The following is a 22963-nucleotide window of genomic DNA, read 5'->3' as shown; positions in this document are numbered from 1 at the left end:
CCTACCAAGGCTTTGGAAATGAAATTAACAAAGCAGCTCATTTCAAGCTGACTTCAACCACACCTACTCCTAATTTTTATCATCCATGCCAATATACAATTATTATAAGGTTATTTCCTTCAACAAGCCCACATATGACCCGCAGGTGGCACTATTCAGCAGATGGTTTCGGGTAAAGGTGCCACAAAAAACCCCACTGAAATAGTTTTCTGATCCACAGGCTTAGTGCACCACTTGCTCTTCACCATGATTCATGTAATGGGTCAGATGACGTTTATGTGAAATTTCCCTGCAAAAATGGGGCTTTGAATGAGGTCGGCTATCCCACCAATAACAATGCTTAATTTTTTTTTTTTGCATCACAGATAACCCGACCAATGACATGTGAGTCTCGCATGTTGGAACATCGTGGGATGATGCTGCTTTACGAGATTTCACAGGAAAACAATGACGCTGCATGGCTGCAACCCAAGAAAATAGATACAGAAATCCCCCTTGGTTTCTTCCTATGCCCCAGTAGACTTTGAGTTAGAGAAACCTTCAAAGGAAAGTAATAAGTACGGTGGTATAGACGGTCACAGGAGTTTATATTCCCCAATTTCACAAGTCAGATTATTTAGTTGTTTTTTGTGTGGAATTGCTAACAATTTTGCTTGCATTATGGGTAGAGGAGGTGAAGCTCAGTCACCATGTCATCTGCTCGGATTCATGACTCAGCATTTAAGATGGCAAATCTGTTTGCAGGCCAGACCTGATCAATGAGATTCTTCAAAGCTTATTTAAACCACAACAACAGAATATTTAAGTATGTTTCATGTGGGTTCCATCTCATTCTGAAATTGAGGGCAACGAAGTAGTAGATAAACTGGCAAGAGCAGCTCCGAAATCAGAAATACAGACCAACATTCCACTTAGTAAATCTGAAGTCAGAGCAATCATCAAGACAAAAATGAACAAAGCATGGCAAAAGCTATGGGACAGGGAATCTAAGGGTCGGTTTTTACATAAAATTCAGGGACAAGTATCAAGGAGACAGTGGAGATGGAGTCACATGGAAGAAGTAATCGCACAACTACATATAGGTTATACAGGTTTAAATCATACTTGCAACATCATTGGAAAACAGAAGAAGAAGATGATGATGATGATGGAACACCCTAAATTTGAATGTCGGCATGGTACCATTATATGGAATATTGGCCTAGCGCCACCATATTGAGATCCCATTGAATCCCTATGAATACTCCATTCCAGTAGATGCCGCTAGTGCACCACTTTGTTGATTGCGAACCGCCCTAAAATACCACAAAGAAGAAACCGACAATAACTCAAAAACAAAATTAAATAGAGTATATAACTTCACATATCGGTTATTTTCCTGTTTAATTAAGGGTTGTGCTCTCATTTAGATGGAATAAATGTGAATCCCTAGCTGCATAATTACGCTTTGTTAATAAACTGACTAGATAGCTAGCTAACTTAGCTGGCTAGCTGCTACTCAAACTTTTAATTTCTCATTTGTGATGATGGACTCGGACGATTTCGCAGCCGTTTCAACAGGTTAGTTTGTTGGGGAGGCAAATACTAAAATTAAACTACTACGTAGTTCCTTTTCGGGCGGGCATCAAGTTTATTCTGCTACGCTACATGCGCTATGTTGGTTAGCGTTGCTTGCAGTTTTAGCGCTATCGCCGATGTATCTAACTGGTGCTTTTGACATTTATTAGAACTATTTGTCTTATTGTCTTGGTAATGTTGCAAGTACATGCTAACACGCTGTGCGTCTGTTGAACCTTGTCATTGAACACACACTCGGTGTTTTCATAAAGGTTGCATTCAAAACGCGTCGATGTTTTGTGTAGTTTAGCGTGCATAAGCACATTTTGGTCTAGATTTTTATATTTGAAATATGGTATATACGTTTACTTTTTGAAAATTTAAACTATATCAGTAATAAAAATGAATAATTCGGCGTTTTCCCTCACATAATGTATGATCTATCACAACATGAGTAACAGTTCCAGTATCACTGTTGCCTCACTGCAAGATCATGGGATCGATTTCCACCTGTGGCCTTTTGTGCAGTTTGCATGTTCTTCCCCTGTTTGCGTGGGTGCCCTTTGGGTGCTCTGGCTTCCTCCCACATCCAAAGACATGCAGGTTAGATGGATTAGAAACTTTAGAATTGTCTAGGTTTCCCTTTTAAAAGAGATCTCGATCTCAGTGGAACTAACCTGGTTAAATAAAGGTTGAAAAAATGAATACTTATACAGCTCATGGACTGAAAACATACTGTTGGATTTGTTGCAGATGATCAACAAAGAGAAAATATCAGTATTTCTGTAACTATGCCCATCTATAAGGAGAAGGGTGATGTTATATTGTGATCAGATGTGGTGAAGATCTGAATCTGGGGAAGGCCAAATTGGATGGAAGTCCATCAGAAACATTGTTCCCACATACAGATGAAGAGTGACTGCATATGTTATTCTTAGATGGACTTTCCCAGAGTTTGTCAGATTTAGTGACTGGAATTACCACACATGGAACAGAAATGTCAGTTTTTTTGGACGGTCAGTCTGAAGTTGCCTCTTTTTCAGGAAATCCCTTGACTTTGGATTCAGCACGCCTACTTATTCCACCAATCCATCTTATGGCAGCGTCTATGTGGCAGGTGCTGAAGAAACAAGATGTTATGAACTACTGGAAAGTAGCAGAGTTTGTGTGTTTGGTAATGGATGTGGTTCCAGAGCTGTTAATGTACAAAGACAAGATGCAGCTAGACATAGGATTAAGAGCAAGGGTGGGTACAAATACACTGTAAAGGCAAAGAAAAGTTCAAAGAAAGTCCATCATATTTAGTAATGTTGGGCAAAATTTTGTTTTGCAGGATTGTGTGAACTTTACAGAGAAAACTGGAGTTGTTTCTTGTAATGTTTTTTCTTTCCTCCTCAGTTTATTCTTGAGTTATGCCGCAATGAACATCTTACAGAACCAGAATTGATCTTATCTCATGTGGATAAACTGAAACTACAATTCCCCATCCTGCCTAATGTAAGTGATTGTTTTCTACCTTGAAGGACAAGTTCACTTTTTACAACCCACTGTTAGAGATCAAGCCTCTGGGTGCTGTCTCACTATTTGTCTGTGAAACAAAGACTGAAATATTCCAAAAAATAAAAAGTATTTTAAAAAAGGTGAGTAGAAAACTCAGCAGCTTACTTGCTAAGAACAATTTAAATGTTAGTAGGATCTTTGTAAAAAAAAAAAAAAAAAGTCAACTGATCCTTTATTGTTTATATACACATGTAATATGAAATCATGTTTTTCAGTTGTCCAGTGGTTATCCCGTTATTCTGTAGCCACTGTGTTTGTAACATATTCTGCCCGTATTACAGATGAAGGAAATTGAAGAGGAGGAAGTCGCATTTGACTTTCTTCATTTGATTCAAACTCTTCTTAAAGATCCCGAAGAGAGAAGAAACTTTTTCTTGGTGAGTCAGATTAAAGTGCAAATACTCCCCCCTCTCTCATCTTTACTCTGTTTCATGTAAATGCGGTGTCATTCACATTAGGCACATTCATTTGCTGACTCGTGGAAATGGTTTGAACATGATTTGAACTAGAAATGCTTGTGAAAACTTCAACAGGCCTTTTCAAAGTAGCTGGGTGGTAACGGAATTACAATCAGCAAATTTTTAATTATAAGGTAAAATATGGCCAAAGTTTGCTGATACTGTATAGTTTCTGCTCTGTTTAATATTGGTGCAAATAAATGAGTTTTAATCATAGTTACTTTTCTCCTTTTGAAGGAAGTCTTCCCTGTTTGGTATGGGCTGCAGTACGACAGGGATTTGCAGACTTTGTTTTGGGAGTTCCTTTGTCGATTGGCTCAGCTTTTACCGGTGCCTGATATTGAGCAGGTGAGACGTGTCACATTTTAGAATTTGGAAATGAAGTAAAGAAGGGAAGTGGTGGACTTGTGAGCACAGGATCCACAGTGCAGTTTCCCCATAGAGATTTGTAATCCCCAAGTTGAATCCAGTGTGTGAATGTGAAACATCATTGTAAAGCTCTTTTGTCATCTATATTGGATGAAAGTGTACTGTTGAGATCCCTGGCTCTTTTTTTTAACTAGTCAAAACACCTTATGACTGTGTCACTACAGCCTTAAGATTTGCAGAAAGTGGATGGGCTTCCTCTGAGATTTGAGATAAGCATGGAATGTTTTCACATTTGAATGATGTTGTGCTGCACAGAGCTGAAATAATATCCTGAAATTGCACATTGTAAGTCCTGCTGCCCATGGTTGATTTTTGATACCCAGTAGTCAACAATTTTGGAATGGAAAAAATTAAGATTCCTAATTGGAACCTGAAATTGGGTGTAATCGGTGGTAAAAGTAGTGTTGTGTAACATTGTGAGCAAACTGGAAAGTTTGAAACGTTTAAAACATTTGTGACAATCATATCGGATATGAAAGGGAAATTACAAATGTATTTTGGCTAGGTTTAAAAAAAAAAAATCAGGCCCGGTTTCCTCAATTTTGAAATCAGGACAGAAATCAGAGGCAAAAATTGGTAATAGGAGACACTTGGGTACAGAAACATCTTGAAGACTAAACAATAAATCCAGTTCCTTTAGAGTGAACATCTCGATGTCTCCTACCATGTTGTTTATATAATATTTAATAACGCTTGTCACAGTTACAGTAATTTGTCTCCTAGATTTATTTTTCTTTTGTAAATCAGTTGATGTGTTTTTTGTATCATCAGGATTTTAGCATCTTGGTGATGTTGAAGCTAACATGTTGCCACAATTGTCACACAGACTGTTTCATGGCTGAAAGCTGAATGCTCTGTGGAGGATTGTCTACATTCACCTGCTGAAGCTGCACACCTGAGAAATTTGCTCCAGTACCACAAGCACCTTGGTCATTTAGAGCAGCACTGTAAGTAACAGTGTACACAGGAAATTTTGCTGAGTAAAATTTACTCTGCTGGGATAACATTTGATCCCAGTCTAGAGTAAAAAACACTATTGTAGAGTGAAATCGGCTCTACTGGTGTCGCCGACCGAACAGTCCCCTGCCCTCCACTGTGCATGCATCATTTCGGAGCTCAGACGCTCTGTGGACGGACCGTCTTCACCCAAAGCGATCAGATGGATTAATGTGATTATTAACCATCAGATGACAAGGTAAAACCTCTTAAATCATTCTAAAGTCAGTTTTAAACAGAAACGAGGCCGTTTTAAGCAGGAACGAGGCATCAATCCGTGATGCTGTAAAATGGACAGTCAGTGAACACAACAGCTAGCAGCCCGTGTAGCTGTGGTGCTGTGATCGCTTCCTCCGCTTTTTCTGATGAAATAATGCTGATTTTATGTGGAAATGATTGTTGTACAAAAGCTTCCGATATCTGTCACTGAGACAGATGATGAGTGGAGTGCAGTTTGAAGCAGAAATGAGGTGATAATCGGTGAACCGCAGCTGATGACGCATGCGCAGTGATGGCAGGGTGGAGTGATTTTTAGGGCTGACCGTTTGGTCCGCGACACAGTCTAGTCAATGCAAGTGGTTTTACTCCAGTAAGAGTTGATTTTACACTATGTTCAGTTGATTTAGCCCTGTGGTAGAGTATATTTAACTCTGTTTAGACTGGGACCAAATGTTAACCCAGCAGAGTAAATTTTACCCAGCAAAATTTCCTGTGTAACTGCTTCCGTTATATTTCATCTTAACTGTTGATGGAAGTTGTTCGATTCTTGGCATTTTTGTGCAGTTACACCTTCTAATGTGGGCGACTCCATCCTTTCTTCCCTCTGCGCACGTCCCCCAAAGAGAGTGGCAGCACACACCGAGTCAGATCCTCCTAAAGCCCTCACTGATGACATACACACTGTGTCGTCTCACGATGTCGTAGCACTTGAAATACTCACAGTGACAGATATAGCAGAGGTGGTAGTAAGCAGAAGCAGCGACGTAGAGGTGGAAACAGGAAAACACAAAGTTGAAACTGCAAACACTGTGACTAAGAATTCAGTAGCTGTGCTTTCTGAAGAGGCAACCAGAGAAGAAATAGTTGAAGCAAGTGAGAACACAACAAAAGAACAACCTGATGATGATCTGAGCAAAACTGTCCTCCTCCATCCAGAAGGAAGTGAGCCTTCCCAAAGCAAAATCCCCATTGGGCCCCATGACTGCCCAAGCTGTGAGAAGAAGTTTAAGTTTGCCTCATCACTGACTGCTCACAGCGTGATTCACACCGGTGAGCGCCCCCACCGGTGCTTCAAGTGCGGGCGCTGCTTCTCTTTCAGACAGTCCCTTGACAGACACAAGCACACACACAAAACTGGACGCAAGTACGACTGCGTCATCTGTGGGGAGACCTTTCACTCGCTGTCTGCACGCACGGAACACAAGAAAGCCCACATGGAGGACACCCTTTATGCCTGTCGCTACTGCTACAAGAGATTTACCTGGGAGCTGTCACTTGTGAGGCACTTGAAAACTCACACGCATCCTCTCAGCAGAAACAAACCGACAGAGATGGGGGAAGATGGGCAAGATGTTGTTGCGCATGAAGAACATAGCACCACAAGTGTAGGATGTTCTGATCACAACTACCAAGTGAAAACGGAGGGTGATGACAGCGAATGCAGCACAGATGTTCAGATTGACAAATCTCCAGATTGTCCCACCGTCGGGCCTGGAGGCCTGGTGCCTGAACTCATCAGTGAGGTCATTGATTTGGTCAAGGTCCGCACCAGTGGCCGCAAACGCAAACCAACCATGAAGTTTCAGGTGATGAATTTGCAGAAGCGGGTCTTAAAGAGAAAGAAGGATATGGACCCAGTGAGTCCACCAGCTTCTAACCTGTGGCCTGTCAACTGGTAAGAACATTAAATTCTGTTCTTCATTTTCATAAAATGTGCCATATCACCTTACTGTATTTTTACTTTTTCTAATTTACACTACTTTGGGACATCCTGTGATTTACACTCCAGTGCCACTTGCATACCAAAACAAAAAATAAATAAATCACACGCTTGTTATTAATAACAACAATTATTTATATAAGGCTTTTCCACAAATCAATGCACTAAACAAAATAAACTAAAATAAGGGAGGTGGTTAAAACATTGGGCTTTGGACCAGAGGATCCTCGGTTCAAATCCCAGCCTGACCGGAAAATCACTAAGGGCCCTTGGGCAAGGTCCTTAATCCTCTAGTTCTCCCAGTGTGTAGTGGGCACCTTGCATGGCAGCAGCCTCACATCGGGGTGAATGTGAGGCATTGATGTGTGTATAAATGCAGTCCATTTACCATTTAAACTCCAATAATAAAAGAACACTGAAACAGTGCACAAAATAGAGCCGTATAGAAAAAAAAAAATCAAATGTACTCCAGAAAATACAGTATGAATGGTTTTGATTTTCCATTCACAAAACATTTACCATTAAGGAAACAAAATTTACCACACCGGGTTTCTGACTTTGTCACGACTACTATTGAAGTACTCTGATTACATCTGCCAAGTAACAGAGGAGGGACAGAGACGGCTTCATGCAATGGTGTTAATGTTTTTCTGAAGGGGAATTATTCCCTGCAGTTTTCTGGTCAGGCACAGCATGAATGGAGCAATTGTGTGAGTGGGTCCAAAGATTTTTTTTTTTTGGTGTAATTATGTGAGAACTACTGAATTTTCAGCTCTGAAATTTGGGGTTCTGACAGATACACGTGAGGGTTGGCGAGCCTCTTATTTTGTGAAATGTTGGCATCTTTTGACATGCACAATCAAAATCATAAAATACTGTAGAGACATGGTCACATGCTTCCTGTTTGTTTATTTATTTTCTCTTCTTTAACAGTACAGATCACTCCTATGGTTCACCTGTGGTCTCGTCAAAGGGCAGGGATGAAGGTGGGTGCCGTGCTTTATCATTGAAAGGCCTTTTCATTTTCCATCATACTGTTTCAGTGACCACAAAACATCCTGTAATCACCGAAAGGATCACATTACACGAGGAAAGAACACATCAGCATTTTTTTTCAAGTTGCGATTCTGATTTTCAGTGATGCTGCTGTCTCATGTTTCTTTTCCCTGAGTGGACAAAGACGCCACCCAGAGGTGGGAATAAGTCAACATCAGGTCATGAACCTGCAAGTCCCAGGTCAGCTGTCAACATGACAGTCGAACTGACTTGGAGTTTGTACTTTAATGATTTGACAGTGACTTTACTCCCACACCAACCAATGTGCACGTAAAAACTGGCACAGATGTAGAAATGTTGATGAAAGAAAAGTACCAGTTACCCATCCTGTGCAGTTTTAAAAGCGGCCGGGGGGGGGCAATTCTGGGGTTTTATTTGTTTTTATTTTTTTGCCCCAAGAAGCACTAAAGGTTGTGACAGTGTATCAAGGCCATTGTTGGTTTTAAAAAATAAAAACAGAATTTGAGTTTAAACTCATAATTTTTTGAAAGAAAAAAAAATGGATAGTCTAAGATAAATTTGGAAAAATCTGCAAGAAAAACTGAAAATAGTGGGAGGATTTTTTTTTTGTTGTTATGAAACCACAAAGCTTCACATTCACGCTCTGCATGCAACTGCAACTGCTTGAATGTCGCTGCATAGTCATGTTATTTAAACATGAAAATTGAGTTTTTCTCAAAATATTGTCCCCTCTGCCTTAGTCCATTATCTTAAATAAATAAATAATACCAAGAGTAGCAATAATAAATGATTTAGCTTTTAAAAGAACCTTTTTTTCTGTGCTTGGGCTCAGTGTGTCATCAACTGTGCTTCATTGTCTGTGTCGGCGCAGTTTCACCAAAATATATATGTTAATAAATAGATAGCATTATATAACAACTTTTAAATGATCCTGGATTTACATACAAATCAAAATCTAATCAACACTTTATCTCAAAGTGGCGATCTCCTCCAAGTGGAATTAAAATCCATACACAATGTTCACAGTTATGTTGCCCACACAAATAATCGAAAGTCGAGAAGCGCATCAGTTTCAGTCAAAAGGTTTTTTTTGTTGTATGAGATCTTTTCGTATAAAATCAACTGGCTTCTGCCATGAAACACAAAAAATACTCATGAGGAAACATCACTTTATCTCGTGGCAGTTTTCACTGTTTGATGCACTGAATGGTAAATTGACAAAAGGCCTATTAATTTATGGTTCATCAGCTGCTTTCTCTCATCTTTGTGCTCCTTCCACTATATGCAGAAGTGCAGCAGCACAACACGGCTCCTGCTGCAGAAGACGAGGTGCCGTCCCTTCCTCCCCTCATACAGGAAGAGGAACGTTTTTGTTGTACAACATGCAGCAAGAGCTTCAAATTTCAGTCCTTACTAAAATCTCACCAACGCATCCACACAGGCGAGCAGCCCTTCCTGTGTTCTCAGTGTGGACAGAGTTTTTCCTTTAAACAATCGCTGGAGAGGCACAACCGGATACACAAATTGGGACGCAAATACGAGTGCCTGATCTGTGGGAAGTTCTTCAAGTCGCTGATGGATCAGAGGGAGCACAAGAACGCTCACATGGAGAACGGGCAGTACGTGTGTTCTGCGTGCGGCAGAGCATTCACCTGGAAGTCGGCACTGCTGAGGCACCTGAAGACCCACGAAGCCGACAAAGTGGAGCGAGCGTTCAAATGTCCTCGCTGTGACCTGGGCTTCACCTGCGCCAGCTTCCTCAGCCGGCACCTCCAGACTCACCAAGAAGAGAGAGCTCACACCTGCAACTGCGGAAAGAGCTTCACATACCGGGCGGCTCTAACGGCCCACCAACGCATCCACCAGAAGGAACGGCCACACGCGTGCACGGTATGTGGCAAGGGATTCCTCTACAAGGGTGGCCTACGGAGTCACATGAAGATCCACTCGGATGAAAAACCCTTCATCTGTTCCTTCTGCGGCAAGACCTTCAAATGGGAACGCGGCATGAAGAAGCACGAGCGCTGCCACACGAGGGAGAACGTGTTCTGCTGCTCCCAGTGCGACAAGAGCTTCGTGTATAAGGCCACTTTGATCAGACACGAGCTGACGCATTCAGGAGAGAAACCGTACCTCTGCTCCGACTGCGGGAAAGGCTTCTTTTCTCACGCTGAGCTTCTGAAGCACGAACGTTTTCACACGGGCTACAAGCCCTTCGAGTGCCCCCACTGTGGGAAGAAATTCACACAGTCATGCTACCTGACCATCCACCTACGCTATCACACCGGAGTCCGCCCATACTCCTGCACAGAGTGCGACAAGAGCTTTCTCAGCGCCAATCGCCTGAAGAGGCATCAACGGACACACACAGGAGAGAAACCATTCCTCTGCATCATGTGTGGGAAAGGATTCAGGCAGTCCTACCAACTTAAAATACATAAACGAACACATGCCACCAGCTTAATGTAGACTAGATCTTAACAAGTCCCCAACACTCTGCGGTTTCAATTGAGAGCATTATATGCTTTGTCTTTCTGTTACACTGAAAGCAATTCATATGCATGAAGTTTTAAATACAGTAGAGTCAACGCTAGAGCTGCCACACACGACTATTTTGATAGTCGACCAGTCAGCGTTTTTTTAGTCCACTAGTCAGATCATACGCAAATTGCAGCTTATTGCATTTTGATATCGATACCATTATCGATTCCACTTCTCAATCCTATTCCTTATCAATACCTCCTGTGAATTTTCTGTGTACTACAAGTAGGCTTTACAGGTTTTCAGTGTCAACATTTTATTGAGTCTTAAATAAATATGAAATTGGCCACTGGATCCTTGATCTCTGGACATAAACTGAAATAAACACAATCTGTAGTTTTTGTCAAAAGCATTTCCTTTCAGATATTAACAGCATGGATGTCACTCCATATGTCAGAGCTGAGCTCAGTTGGCTGCTGGAGTCTGCAGATCTGCAGCCATACAGTCTTGGGCTGCTGCACATCAGCCAGGATGTCTCATTTTGGGAGGAAAACAAAAACTTTGATTGCAGTTTACGGTGATTCGCTTTGTAGTTATTAATTCTGAGCGGACTCTATCTTTCCAACTCGACTCGGCGGTGCAGCGTTTGGAGCAATGGAACGGAGGACGGTTCTCGTTTCTTTCTCACAAGAAGACTGGAGTCCCAGTTAGTCACTTTTAGTGCAGCAGATAGACTATTTACAGAGGCATCCTTCAAATCTGGAAAGAAGCACCAAAGTTGGCACAAATACTCCTTAGACATTACTCTTGAAAAAATTGAGTAGCCACTTGAATTTTCAGTAGGCGGCCAGGTAGGGGTCAATTGAAGAATTACACGGGTCAAAATTTAAAAATGTTTCAGTCATATTGAAAGCTATACCACATTATTTGTCTGATCACAACGATACCAAAAAGGTATAGTTTGACTATCTATGACTGAATATTATGGAGTTATGGAGTAAAAACAGCAAGAATGGTAACAAAGGTCAGCATTAGTTTGTACAGGGGTCAGATGTTAAAGTTGCTCTAAATATTGTAAAATGTGATGCAAATTATTGGATGAGTTAATAGGGTTTTAAAAAGGAATAGTTTGCACTATGTGGCATGCTTAGTTATCATGTTACAGGGTAACAAATGTCACATGTCATAGAATCCAATGGACGTCGACATTGCTCTACCTTTACCTTGCAGACCAAGCATTCAACACAGTCAAAACTATTTCATTTATTAATCCTATCAGTTCAACCAATAATTTGCACCACTTTTTACCAAAATTGGAGCAACTTTAACTTCTAACCCCTGTACAAACTGAGATTGACCTTTGTCACCATTCTTGTTTTTACCCCATAACTCCATAACATTCAGTCATAGATAGTCCAAACTATACCTTTTTGGTATCGTTGTGATCAGACAAATAATGTGGTATAGCTTTCAATATGATTGGAGCATTTTTAAATTCTGACCCGTGTAATTCTTCAATTGACCCCTACCTGGCCGCCTACTGAAAATTCAAGTGGCTACTCAGTTTTTTTCAAAAGAGTAATGTCTAAGGAGTATTTGTGCCAACTTTGGTGCTTCTTTCCAGAAATGAACAATTGTTACAGTTATCTGCTCCACTATTTAATCCACACAAAAGTGACTCATGATTGACATATTTTAATGGCTTTGAAAGGGGATAAGAAGTGGAGTTGTCGCTTCTGAAGAGGAGCGAAGCACTGCTTCATTGGTTCAAGGTTCAAAGCAAATGTCTTGTCGACTACTAAATTAGCTGTCGATGGTTTCAATAGTCGACTTAGTCGTGACTAGTCGTGGCAGCCATAGTCAACACTGACTTTTTTTTTTTGTAAAGTTTGCATTGTTAGTCTTCAAATAATAACCAGAAGGCAGAGCTACATAAATCTGAGTTTTATTGAGACTTCTTCTGGGACAAAATTGAACAAAGCCATAAAAATGAAAAGTATTAGACAGGGGACACCTGGAAAACCAGATTTACTGCTGGTCTCAGATCACTGTGGACAATCAGCTTAGATGCCTTTAGAGTATTTAGTGTTGCACCTTGGTTACATTACTGGGGTTGACATTACTGGGTTTAGATAACAAATGGACATTATATTGTGTTAAGGAGTAGGTTTCTGCAACCCATCACGTGAGAATATAAAGGAAAGTACACAACTGAAGTACTAGTGCTAAATCAAGAGTTTTGGGCACCTCTTCAGAGGAAAAACTTTCCTGCTGAAGTAGCAATCTAAGAAGGTGCAACGAGTTACACCTTAATTTAGGCCAAGTTGGAACAAAAGTATCAAGACTACACAAGATGATGCAAAGCAGTCACCCATGGCAGCTTAATAACTAGTTAGTTACACAGCTATGTGCAGCGTAATGGGGCAGTGGTCACTTCCCATCACCTTGTTGCGGATCTTGCTGTCACACAGGCCTGGCAGCAGAGCGGACGATAACAAAAAGTAATCAAGTCGCCAACCCACATTTTTAGCACGGGCGTTCATCATGTAGGTCCAGAAGGTGTAGGCGTTGGTCTGTTCGGGATAGAGCTCACGAAAGCTGTCGGTAAAACCCGCTGCCAGCAGCTGACTGAAGCCTTCACGCTCTTCAGGGGTGAAGCCTGGGTTTTTCTTGTTTCCTTTAGGGTTCTTCAGGTCAATCTCCTGGTGGGCAACATTCAGGTCGCCGCACAGCACCAGGGGCTTGCTTTTGTCCAGCTCGCTCAGGTATGCTCTGAAGTCCACATCCCAGGTCTTGCGGTAATCCAGGCGTACAAGGCCTCGGCTGGCGTTTGGAACATAGGCCGTCACCAGGAAGAAGGTGGGGAATTCTGCAGTGATGACTCTTCCCTCCTTGTCATGCTCCTCTTTGCCTGGGGAATTGAAAGAGATTTATTTATTGCATGCACATGCTTAGCTAAAGTTCAGAAAAGTTTTCAGTTTGGGGTAATAAGGTTGATAAGTAAAAACCCACCAAGGGAGTACAAAAACCCAAAAGATAACTAACCAGACAAAAATGTGTCCAGCAGTTGCAATTTCTGATTGTCAATTGTCTGCGACATGATTATAAAAATACACCCATGAAAACAAGCTGCCGATTTGGTTCACATCAGTTCAAAACTTCACACACAAAGAAATGACATCGAGTACAGAGAACTGCTATTAAATTCTGATCCTGAGTTCTGCACAAGACAACCTGTGTTCATGCACTGACCGATGCCGTAGGTTACTTTGAGGGGTTCCTTTTTGCACAGCATGCCCACCCCACTGTAACCCTCCTTGTCATCTGAAACGGCCCAGTACTTGTGTGGATATTCTGACATTGAGGTAATGTCAGTGGGGAGGTCCTTCTCTGCACACTTTGTCTCCTGTAGACACATGACGTCTGGAGCTTCCTCACGCACCCACTGAGAAGAAAGATTACACACGTGGACATTACTTGGACCTGCCAGACAAAAGAAGGGCTCTGTGGCAGAGGTCAAAAATAACTTGCTATAGAATTGTTGCTTTTTTCTTCTTCCTAAAGCTCACTATGAACTCACATCCAGCCCCTTCTTTTTCACCCAGGCCCTTAGCCCATCAACGTTCCAGGACGTTATCTTCATGTTGGTGTCTTGGCCGTCTTTGCTGGTCATTTTATCAGGAGGATCATCATACATTAGTGGGGCTTCAGGTTCCTTAGTCTTCTTTGCTTTTTTAGCAGAAGCTGTGAGGTGAAACAAATTTGAAATAACAGAGTGTCATCTGTGTGCACAGTTAAGATGCAACCTGCGATGTTGAACATGTGATTATCTATAAAGTGAAAAGGAGAATTATTTTCTTGATTGTTCAGGGCTGTGAAAGGAAAATTGTGAAATCTGAGGAAAGTTTGCAGGGGGTCTGGGGGGCAAAGCTCCCCAAAAGATGGGATCTAGGGCCTGCAGGGCCCCAGAAACCAAATGAATTTTGTATCCAATTATACATTTTCAGCATCTCCTGAAAGAAAAAAAAATCTCAGAAGAACCACATATTTAAATGATCCTAGATTCAACCTTTCATTTAAACTGTTAATGGTAATGTTAAAATAACAGAATATGATGTGGAAGTAGTACCTGGAATGATTTTCCTTTTAATTGTAAACCAAATTATGCATTAAATCAGAACAATTAAACTACATGAAATTCAAGAAGACTGAAAAGACTTAAAGCATATCAAAACCCACAGCTAAAGCTTGTAGAATATTTTGAAAATTATGATAAAATATCAATAAGACACCTTATAGTAAAAAAGTCAAATTCTTGTGTGAATTCCTGTAAATCCATTCAAAGCCAAGGTGTCTTTTTTCCAATCAAAGAAAGTCTACAGTAATAAAAAAAAGTCACTTATATAACTGTGTGAATTACTGTAAATCCAGTCAAAGCCACAGTGTCTTTTCCCCCATGGAAGAAAGTCTACATTAATAATAATAAAAAAAAGTCACAATCTTGTGTGAAATCCTAATTGAACAGCACAATGTTTATTTTCCAGGGAGAGAAAAATTCTTACCATGTTTCCTGATGGTACAAGATGCAGTTCACTTTTCCCCGTTTCTTTTATCTTTCGGGTGTGTTTATGAAGACTACTTTAAATTCAAACCAGCGCCAATTCCACGGATTCTTGATTCATTATCCAACTTTTTGACAGTCTTACTCGCCATCTTCTCTCCGCCCCACGTCGCTCCGTGTCACACATACCGCAAAATTCTTCTTTTAAAAACTTGATAGCTCTAAAAACTATGTGATGCCCAAATGCTACATTTAACTTAAACAGCATCGCCGTAGCAACCAGCCTTGCTTTACGACAACTGTCATAACAGACACGCTCTGAGTGAGCCATTTTTCTCCGCAGATCTGCGGACACTGATCTATCTGTGGATTTATACAACTTGCACAAGGTTGTAAAAAAAATAAGAACGCTTTGTGATAGGCATTTTAAAAACTCGGCGCCAATCACGATTACAGAGTGAAACACCAACACTCTCCTCCTCCCCATGACGAAATACGCGGAATTCTGCAGATCCAGAGTTTTCACAGCCCTGATTGTTGCAGCTACACTGGCATAAATATCCAAAACTGCACGCACTGTGGTGGTACTTTCTCTGAATGAATATATGTTCAGTTGTAGAGTTTGAAGATTGCAGATAACTGTATGTTTGTGAGTGCAGGCTGTCCTACCGGATCCAGCATCATCCCCATCTGCAGCCGCCTCCTCTGCCTTCTTCCCTCTCTTCATACTTGAAATCGCTCTGACAGCAAACACACCTTGCAGACACACAAAACGCAAACACAACAGCGCCTGAGCCGCTGCAAAATTAATTACAAGTTTGTAACAGTAAAGCAGACAAAGACTGCAACAAAGTGAAAATTTAATTTAAATGCTGAGGTTTTGAGACCTTTTTCAGGCCTGGAACAGTCACAGCCAGATATGTGTTGAGTTGTGAAACGTGTGCATGTTACTTCTGGCAGATCTATGACATTTTCCAAGGGTTTTGCAACTTCCTACTGTGTACATTTATTACGAAAACCTAGTGAGGCAATTTCAACACGCAGCACTGCCATTGTTTACCATGACAGTTTATGTACCATAATAATATTAGTTGGGTTAATAAAAAAAACGCGTGCTGAGCAGATTTTCTTTTTTTTCAAGCTAACGCTAGCAGTGACAAAGAGCTAAAGCTCAGCGGCCTCAGAATGAATGAGCTGTAGCTCGTTTCTACAAATACAACTGAATAAGGTTCGCGTTTTTATTTCGCCCAACACCACGTTTCAGGAACTCACATGCAAATGTTCTTACTTGTGCACTTTGACCACAGCAGCACGCAAAAATTAAACAAATGTTGCTTCCGTCGCTGAGCGGCCAAACACGTGCTTGCTCGCTGAACTTTATGGCTGGCCAACTATGTGCCTGATAAGCAGCTCATTTAAAAAAAAAAAAGTCACATTTTTAAACTTGTTTTAAACTGTCGATAAAATATTTCATGTTAATATAAAGCATATAACATAATAATAAAAAAAACATGACAGAAAACATCAGTGAGAATCCAGTGTTTTTGTTTTTAGGAAGTAAATGATGCAGCCTCCATTGTTTGGGTCCTAGAAGCTCTGGAAAGTTGAGTTAAAGAAGTTAGCCCGAGACTGCAAAAAACATAACCACATCATTTAATTAAATAAGTTTAGAAAACGTTAGTGTTATCTGTGTACTCTTTGGATTAATTAATGTGAGCTGCTTACAGAAAAAGGTAACGAATTTATTGTCCAGTGCATTTGAACCTGTTAGAGGTTAGCGTCGCAGCTAAAGCTAGCTATTCCAAACTATTATGTCTTTCAAATTAATAAGTTCTTTCATTTTCTACTTTACAATATTAGTTAAGACTAGCAAAGACCAGCACATTTATTTTGAAATTGTCTGCTGTAAAACTTTTGGAAGAAGATATTCTGATACACCCTGCAGTGGAGTAATGATGTCTTTAAAAAACTGAATAAACACACACACAAACAACATTTTGCTATTTCCATTAGAGCCCGACCGATATGGATTTTTTTGAGACCGATGTCGATAACGATATTTGGATGAAAAAAATGCAGATAGCCGATGAATCTGCCGATATTATTATTATTTTTTTAATTAATAAAATGTTCTTTTTTGGACCCTTAACAAAAAAGGCATGAGCTAAAAGCTGAAGCTTTGTTCTCATATTGATTAATTTTATAACAGAGAAGAATTTTCAAGTTCAAAAAATGCAATCAATTTGTGAAATTAGCAAATACATATCCTTAAAAAGAGTTGTGAAATACATCTGATCTTGTACCTCTTGTTGCTGCAACTTAGATATAGGTTCAGGATAAGGATATAGAGCTTAATAAACTTATTTGTATGCTTTTGTTAGCCAATCAGTGCAGTGTGACGGTGAACTACGGGGGCCGGTAATGAACACATTTAAGCAGGGGTGTAAGCAGCTCTCAGTTGAATGGAGTCAGACCTCCATCTACTGGACAAACGGTGCAAGGACATTTTACATTGCCGACACAAACATTATTTCAGTAACTGTTCTGTTTATGAGAAATTATCCGCGTTATATCGGCAAAATTTCGGCCAGTAGTGAGTACTTTGAAAAGGGCTTATATCAGCCGATAATATCAGCCGGCCGATATATCGGTCAGGCTCTAATTTCCATCATCATTTTCTTTGGACAAATCAGGTGATGGATAAAAGAACATATGGTGGACTTAATTTACATGAATTATTTGGAAATATAAACCATATAAACTCAGGTTAGGTGAATTGGAAACTTTATAATTATCCAGGTCTGCTTGCAAAAGAGGTCTTGATCTCAATGGGACTAACCTGGTTAAATAAAGGTTTTTTTTTTTAAATATGATACTGTCTAGAGTAAGTAGTTTTAGTGGCAAAAACAAGGGATGCCACGTAGTATTTTCCTTCTTGATTATTCAATTGTTAGGTCCATAAAATGTCAAGAATAATTGAAAAACATCTATCAGTGTTTTCCCAGACTGCAAAATGATACTTTCTAATATTTTGTCCACATCCCAAAGATAGTTTACTGCTAGCGATGAATAAATACCCCAGTAAATAAAACAGTCAGAAAATATTCAGCTGCAGTCAGAATTTGGTCGATTACCGATCAATTAATCATTGCAACTCTACTGTACATAGTGCAAATTTTATTTTACCACTGAAATAGCTTTATGGTGGAGTGTCACACAAAATAGTTTCCTTAGAGTAGACATTAAATTTCAGCTTGTTTGCCAGAAGGCACAAAGGGCTCAAGCCTAGATTAGATTTGATATTTTCTTGTATTTAAAAAAACAAAAAAGCTGTTCCACTCCACCATAAAACCGTGAGTGGTGGTGCAACATGCAAAATTTTGTTTATTCTGTCACTCACAGAACCCCATAACTGCCACAGAGTTGTCATGGGTGAGGTGGTGCCTTCCCCAGCTAGTCTCCTTCTTGCACGGTTACTCAGTTTTTGAGAACTGCTACCTGCTCTTCCAGTCACATCTCCCGTACAGTACCATACTGTTTGTATTTCTTAATGATTGAAATAAATGAAATCCAAAATATATTTAGTGACTTGGAAATGTTCATGTATCCATCCCCTAACTTGTCAAGGAAGGAAGAAAAGGAAGAAAGGAACAAAAACTGGCTATAAAAGTGATCATTTTTAGTCCTAATTGTTATATTTAGCTTGTTAAATTCTTCCCTTACATAAACACACTATGTCTACCAGTGGCTATCTTTCCTAACGGAATGGCTATACGCCCAACATGTTTTTGACTATGTAAAGAGAGAATGTATGTTCAGTATTCACTCTACATTGTGTTTTTCTTCCCTTATCCATTTAGCTACCATGACTGTGGTAATTGGTTTTGAGGGCAGCGCCAATAAGATTGGTATTGGAATTATCAGGGATGGTGAAGTACTTTCCAATCCTAGACGAACCTACATTACCCCTCCTGGTCAAGGCAAGTCACACACCAAAGTTCCATTTGTTACGTCCGCCAATGAAGTTGGAGGTTGTGTTTCCGCCCTGTTTGTCTGTTTGTGAACAGCCTGTAATCCACATATTTTTATATATCCTTATGAAATTTTTAGAGAGGATTCATATCCTGATAGGCAAGAACTGATTCAATTTTCAAAGTCAAAGGTCAAAGTCAGGGAAAAGTGGGAAAATCCCTATCCTTTAACATTGAATGTTTTCAAAAATTCATAACTGTCAAAAAATATCAAATTTCTTTCATATTTGAGAGTGCTATGTAGGATGGCATCCTTTACCGACTGACAAAGCTTGAGCCGGATCTGATCTGGATTACAGATTTTGTGACCATTTAATTTTAACATTGAAAACCCCATTTAATGAATATTTTACATTATATCTAATCAAATGTGAACTACATACAGACTCCTGACATTTGATCACATCTAATTTAGCTTCTGAAAAGCCACTTCTAGCAGGACTTTGACCTTCCAAAATTTGTGGAATTGGAAATTAATTGTTGGTGAGCGCTGTGCTTTAGCTTCAGTTATGATATGTCAAGCTCTATTCTTAGTAATGTTTTATGCATCAGGGTTTCTGCCAAGCGACACAGCCAGACACCATCGTGCTGTCATCCTGACTGTCCTGAAGGAGGCACTAGAGCAAGCAGGTCTGACCCCTGCAGACATAGACTGTGTGGCATACACCAAAGGTAGTTCAAATTCTTGTTTCTTCAGCATGTTGCAGGAAAAGGATTGTACATGGAGTGCAGACTGTGCAGTCAATCAGGGCTCGACATTGCCATTTGCCCGCTAGCGTGGTGGTGATTTGGCCCACTGTCGGGCCACTACGGGCCAGTACAATTTATAAAATAATGGCCTGCTCAGGCCATTACAAATATTTTCAAAATTCTATTTATGTTACCTTCTTTTCTACTGGCAAAGTCGAATTTCTTGACATCTCGGTGACATTAAACTTCCGTGAGCCCGCCATGTTTGTTTTTGTCTCACACCACGCTCCTTCAGTCTTGCACACGCAAATCAGTTGAATTTGAAATGTAAGTTGCAATATTTTGTATATAAATGAATGCGTGATCTCTCTGTCTTCAATCCAAGACATGAGAAATATTAAGTGCACGCGAGGTCAGTTCTAGCTTAAAAAAACATCATGAAAATTTCAAATTAAAATAACAGGTTAAATAGTAACAATTTAACACTTAATATTATTCTGCAGAAGTGTTATTGACATGCTCAACAGTGAATAACATGTAAATAATTAACACAAAAAGTTATGTAGAAATGAAGTTCAAACATAAACACATTCAAACAAAAACTGAAATGCAAAAAAGTTGTAAACTAATGGCAATTTTGTGCAGTCGTAGTGTTCATTGGTTTCAGCCTCAGAATGCAGCAGAAAGCACGAAATTGCATTAATATTTTAATATTTTGGCAGCTGTAGTTTGCGGTGCACACATACTTCTGTGCCAGTAGAATTATTGTGGGGCCGGTAACTTCTCAAAGCTACTAGCCCTATGGTCGATGTCGAGCCCTGTCAGTGGACTTTTCCTTCAGTAATTAGTTTATTGGGTAATTCAAATTCTTCTTTCTCTTACTATTCTCATCCAAATCATATTTTGAATTCAATTTTTTTTAAACTGACATCATGAGTGATTATGGAAAGAAAATATAATAAAAAACTCATTACAAGTTTTCTGTTTGCACATAATGTCATGTCCTTATGAAATACATAGTTATACGCAAACATGTAGGTACCTTTGGGCAAATTATCTGTTCTTTATCACATCACATTGAAATTAAATGGTTCAGGCTTCTCAAAAGATAAATAAAACATTGTTGTCTTTCGTCTCTGTGTGAAAACAAATCTCTACAAGATTTTCCAAAATACTGTTAAAGATATAAAGGTCAAAATAGTGGATTGTTTAAGTACACACACACCCTTTGAATGAACACACTTAAAGCATCACTTTCACAGCTTTAGAGGAGTCAGATCATGGATTCAGAAGTATTTTTAGGCCATTAAATACCCCATGGAATTAGGTTAAATCAGTAAGAAACAGTCTTATCATATACCTATAAATGATACGCCAATATGATTAGATAAAACACTGAATAAATAGCTAACTTTAGAAACCACTTAAGATTTAACCTGAGATGCAAACAAAACAATGTTATTCCCAAATGCATGAAGCAAAAGGCACTAGAAGCAGGTCACACAGCAGAAAAGATCCAGCACAGTTACCTTAGGAGAATTTTGGGTCTTAGAATTAGAAGGCTTCATTTTAAAATATTAGACCTCCAAAATAATCTGGATAGTCTGCACAAAATGTTAGAAACCTTAGTGGGGGAAGAGGCCCATAATAAGATCACAAAGTTCATAGTTAAAATTCAAATGGCTGAGCATTTAAAAAGTAAGGAGCGGCAAATCAGGAAGTTTCACAACCTTTTAGTGCAGAAAAGGCGTACTTTCAGTGGGAGTATTTTTAAAGATACACCCAGACAAATTAGTGACAACAGGGAAAATTGGATAAAGAATCTCTCCAACAGGGTTCTTACACAGACAGAAAAGGATGTGCTCGCCAAAGGACTAAATTTCTCAGTGACCCCTAAACATATTCCGACAGTAGATTACATCACTGCAGTAGAGTCAGCCATTAAACATAACAGTTTGTCAGAGTCAGAAGCTGGGGACCTCCGACTAAGGGTCACAGCAGTGCTGAACAGTGCTAAGCCTCCTCTGGAGAAGAACAGAAAGCTTTGTCAGCACTGCAAAAGGACCAAAGCATCCTTATCCTGCCAGCGGATAAAGGCAGATGCACGGGGGTCCTGAACACATCGGACTACGAAGCCAAGATCAACAACTTGCTCAGTGACTCCAATACATACGAACGTCTGAAGAGAGACCCCACGAGCGGCTATAAGAAGAAAATCATTAGCTACCTCCAAAACCTGGAGAAAGAGGGACTCATCGACAGGCAGACATACTACAGACTGTACCCTGGGGACACCACTCCGTGCGTCTATGGACTGCCCAAAATCCACAAACAGGACGTGCCACTCAGGCCTGTTGTATGTAGCACAGATTCCATCACGTGCAATTTGGCCAAGTACCTCAAGTGGATTTTGGCTCCTCTAGTGGGTAACTCAGACCACCATGTGGAGAACACACAAGATTTTGTGAACAAGATCAAGGATCTACAGCTGGAGACAGATGAAACTATGGTGTCATTTGATGTGACATCGTTGTTCACCTGCATCCCCACTGCTGAGGCCGTCTCAGCTGTGAGGCAGAGACTGCTAGAGGATGTGTCTCTACTTGAAAGGACCAAACTCACACCAGACCACATTTGCCAACTCTTGGAGATCTGTCTCAACACCACGTATTTCCTGTTTAGGGGGAATTACTACAGGCAGATTCATGGTTGTGCGATGGGGTCTCCGGTATCCCCCATTGTGGCCAATCTGTACATGGAGCGAGTGGAGAAGACAGCCTTGACGTCTTTCACGGGCATCTCTCCCAGTCACTGGTTCAGATATGTTGATGACACATGGGTCAAAATCAAGCAACAGCAAGTTGAGGACTTTACAGAACACATCAACTCGGTGGACGCCAATATCAAGTTCACACGTGAGGATGCCAGAAACAACCATTTAGCCTTCCTGGACTGTGATGTTACGATTGGAGAGAACAGGCAGCTCCAGACAGGGGTTTACAGAAAACCAGCTCACACTGACCAATATCTGCTCTTCGGCTCAAACCACCCCCTTGAACACAAGCTCGGGGTGATCAGGACGCTTCAACACAGAGCCCTACAGGTGCCCACAACTGCAGAGGAAAGGGCTAAAGAACAACAACGTGTCCGGAAAGCCCTCACAGTATGTGGGTACCCACGATGGTCCCTGGACAAAGTGCAGAAGTCCCAGAGAACAAAGAGACCAGATAGACAGGAGACAGAG

The 22963-nt window shown here is 40.3% G+C and overlaps 3 protein-coding genes across 6 annotated transcripts in view; 2 read left to right on the top strand and 1 right to left on the bottom strand.

Annotated features, from left to right (window-relative positions):
* Positions 1–22963, top strand: part of osgep (O-sialoglycoprotein endopeptidase) — a 44088-nt gene that overhangs the window by 3650 nt on the left and 17475 nt on the right. The window contains exons 2-4 of one of the 3 annotated variants that reach the window (XM_034162979.1): positions 16639–16731; positions 18859–18978; positions 19582–19701. In XM_034162979.1, coding sequence (XP_034018870.1) covers positions 18864–18978; positions 19582–19701 — 235 coding nt within the window. In that variant the 5' untranslated portion in view covers positions 16639–16731; positions 18859–18863. Of the gene's footprint in view, positions 1–16566; positions 16732–18858; positions 18979–19581; positions 19702–22963 lie in introns of those variants that run through there. The other 2 variants (XM_034162980.1, XM_034162978.1) reach the window with 2 other exon arrangements.
* On the top strand, positions 1294–10725 carry LOC117503746 (zinc finger protein 814-like). Of its 2 annotated transcripts, none has more exons than XM_034162977.1 (9): positions 1294–1560; positions 2601–2803; positions 2956–3054; positions 3399–3494; positions 3813–3923; positions 4831–4951; positions 5784–6894; positions 7873–7925; positions 9245–10725. In XM_034162977.1, the coding sequence occupies exons 1-9, from the start codon at positions 1524–1526 to the stop codon at positions 10423–10425; spliced, it is 3012 nt and encodes a 1003-aa protein (XP_034018868.1). In that variant the 5' UTR covers positions 1294–1523; the 3' UTR covers positions 10426–10725. The 2 variants fall into 2 exon arrangements, with proteins under 2 accessions (XP_034018868.1, XP_034018867.1); XM_034162976.1 differs by having other exon boundaries at positions 9242–10724.
* On the bottom strand, positions 12367–16383 carry apex1 (APEX nuclease (multifunctional DNA repair enzyme) 1). Its single transcript, XM_034162981.1, has 5 exons — positions 16287–16383; positions 15668–15796; positions 14018–14181; positions 13690–13882; positions 12367–13348 (listed from the first exon to the last, which is right to left on the bottom strand). Exons 2-5 carry the CDS (start codon positions 15723–15725, stop codon positions 12834–12836), a joined length of 930 nt encoding a protein of 309 aa, XP_034018872.1. The 5' UTR covers positions 15726–15796; positions 16287–16383; the 3' UTR covers positions 12367–12833.

This window comes from Thalassophryne amazonica, chromosome 22, assembly GCF_902500255.1.
Source record: "Thalassophryne amazonica chromosome 22, fThaAma1.1, whole genome shotgun sequence".
Lineage (NCBI taxonomy): Eukaryota > Metazoa > Chordata > Actinopteri > Batrachoidiformes > Batrachoididae > Thalassophryne > Thalassophryne amazonica.
Note: the sequence above shows the minus strand (reverse complement) of the source record. Positions and strands in the feature narration are given on the sequence as shown.

What these genes read in the sequence shown, in the direction of transcription:
- LOC117503746 (XM_034162976.1), top strand. Translation starts at nt 1,524, where the DNA reads ATGATGGACTCGGACGATTTCGCAGCCGTTTCAACAG. An exon ending in CGGTGCCTGATATTGAGCAG is followed by an intron (nt 3,924 to 4,830) that starts GTGAGACGTGTC and finishes ATTGTCACACAG; the next exon opens with ACTGTTTCATGGCTGAAAGC. An exon ending in GTCAAAGGGCAGGGATGAAG is followed by an intron (nt 7,926 to 9,241) that starts GTGGGTGCCGTG and finishes TTCCACTATATG; the next exon opens with CAGAAGTGCAGCAGCACAAC.
- apex1 (XM_034162981.1), bottom strand. Translation starts at nt 15,725, where the DNA reads ATGAAGAGAGGGAAGAAGGCAGAGGAGGCGGCTGCAGATGGGGATGAT. An exon ending in TGAAAAAGAAGGGGCTGGAT is followed by an intron (nt 13,883 to 14,017) that starts GTGAGTTCATAG and finishes CTTTCTTCTCAG; the next exon opens with TGGGTGCGTGAGGAAGCTCC. An exon ending in CAAAGTAACCTACGGCATCG is followed by an intron (nt 13,349 to 13,689) that starts GTCAGTGCATGA and finishes TCAATTCCCCAG; the next exon opens with GCAAAGAGGAGCATGACAAG.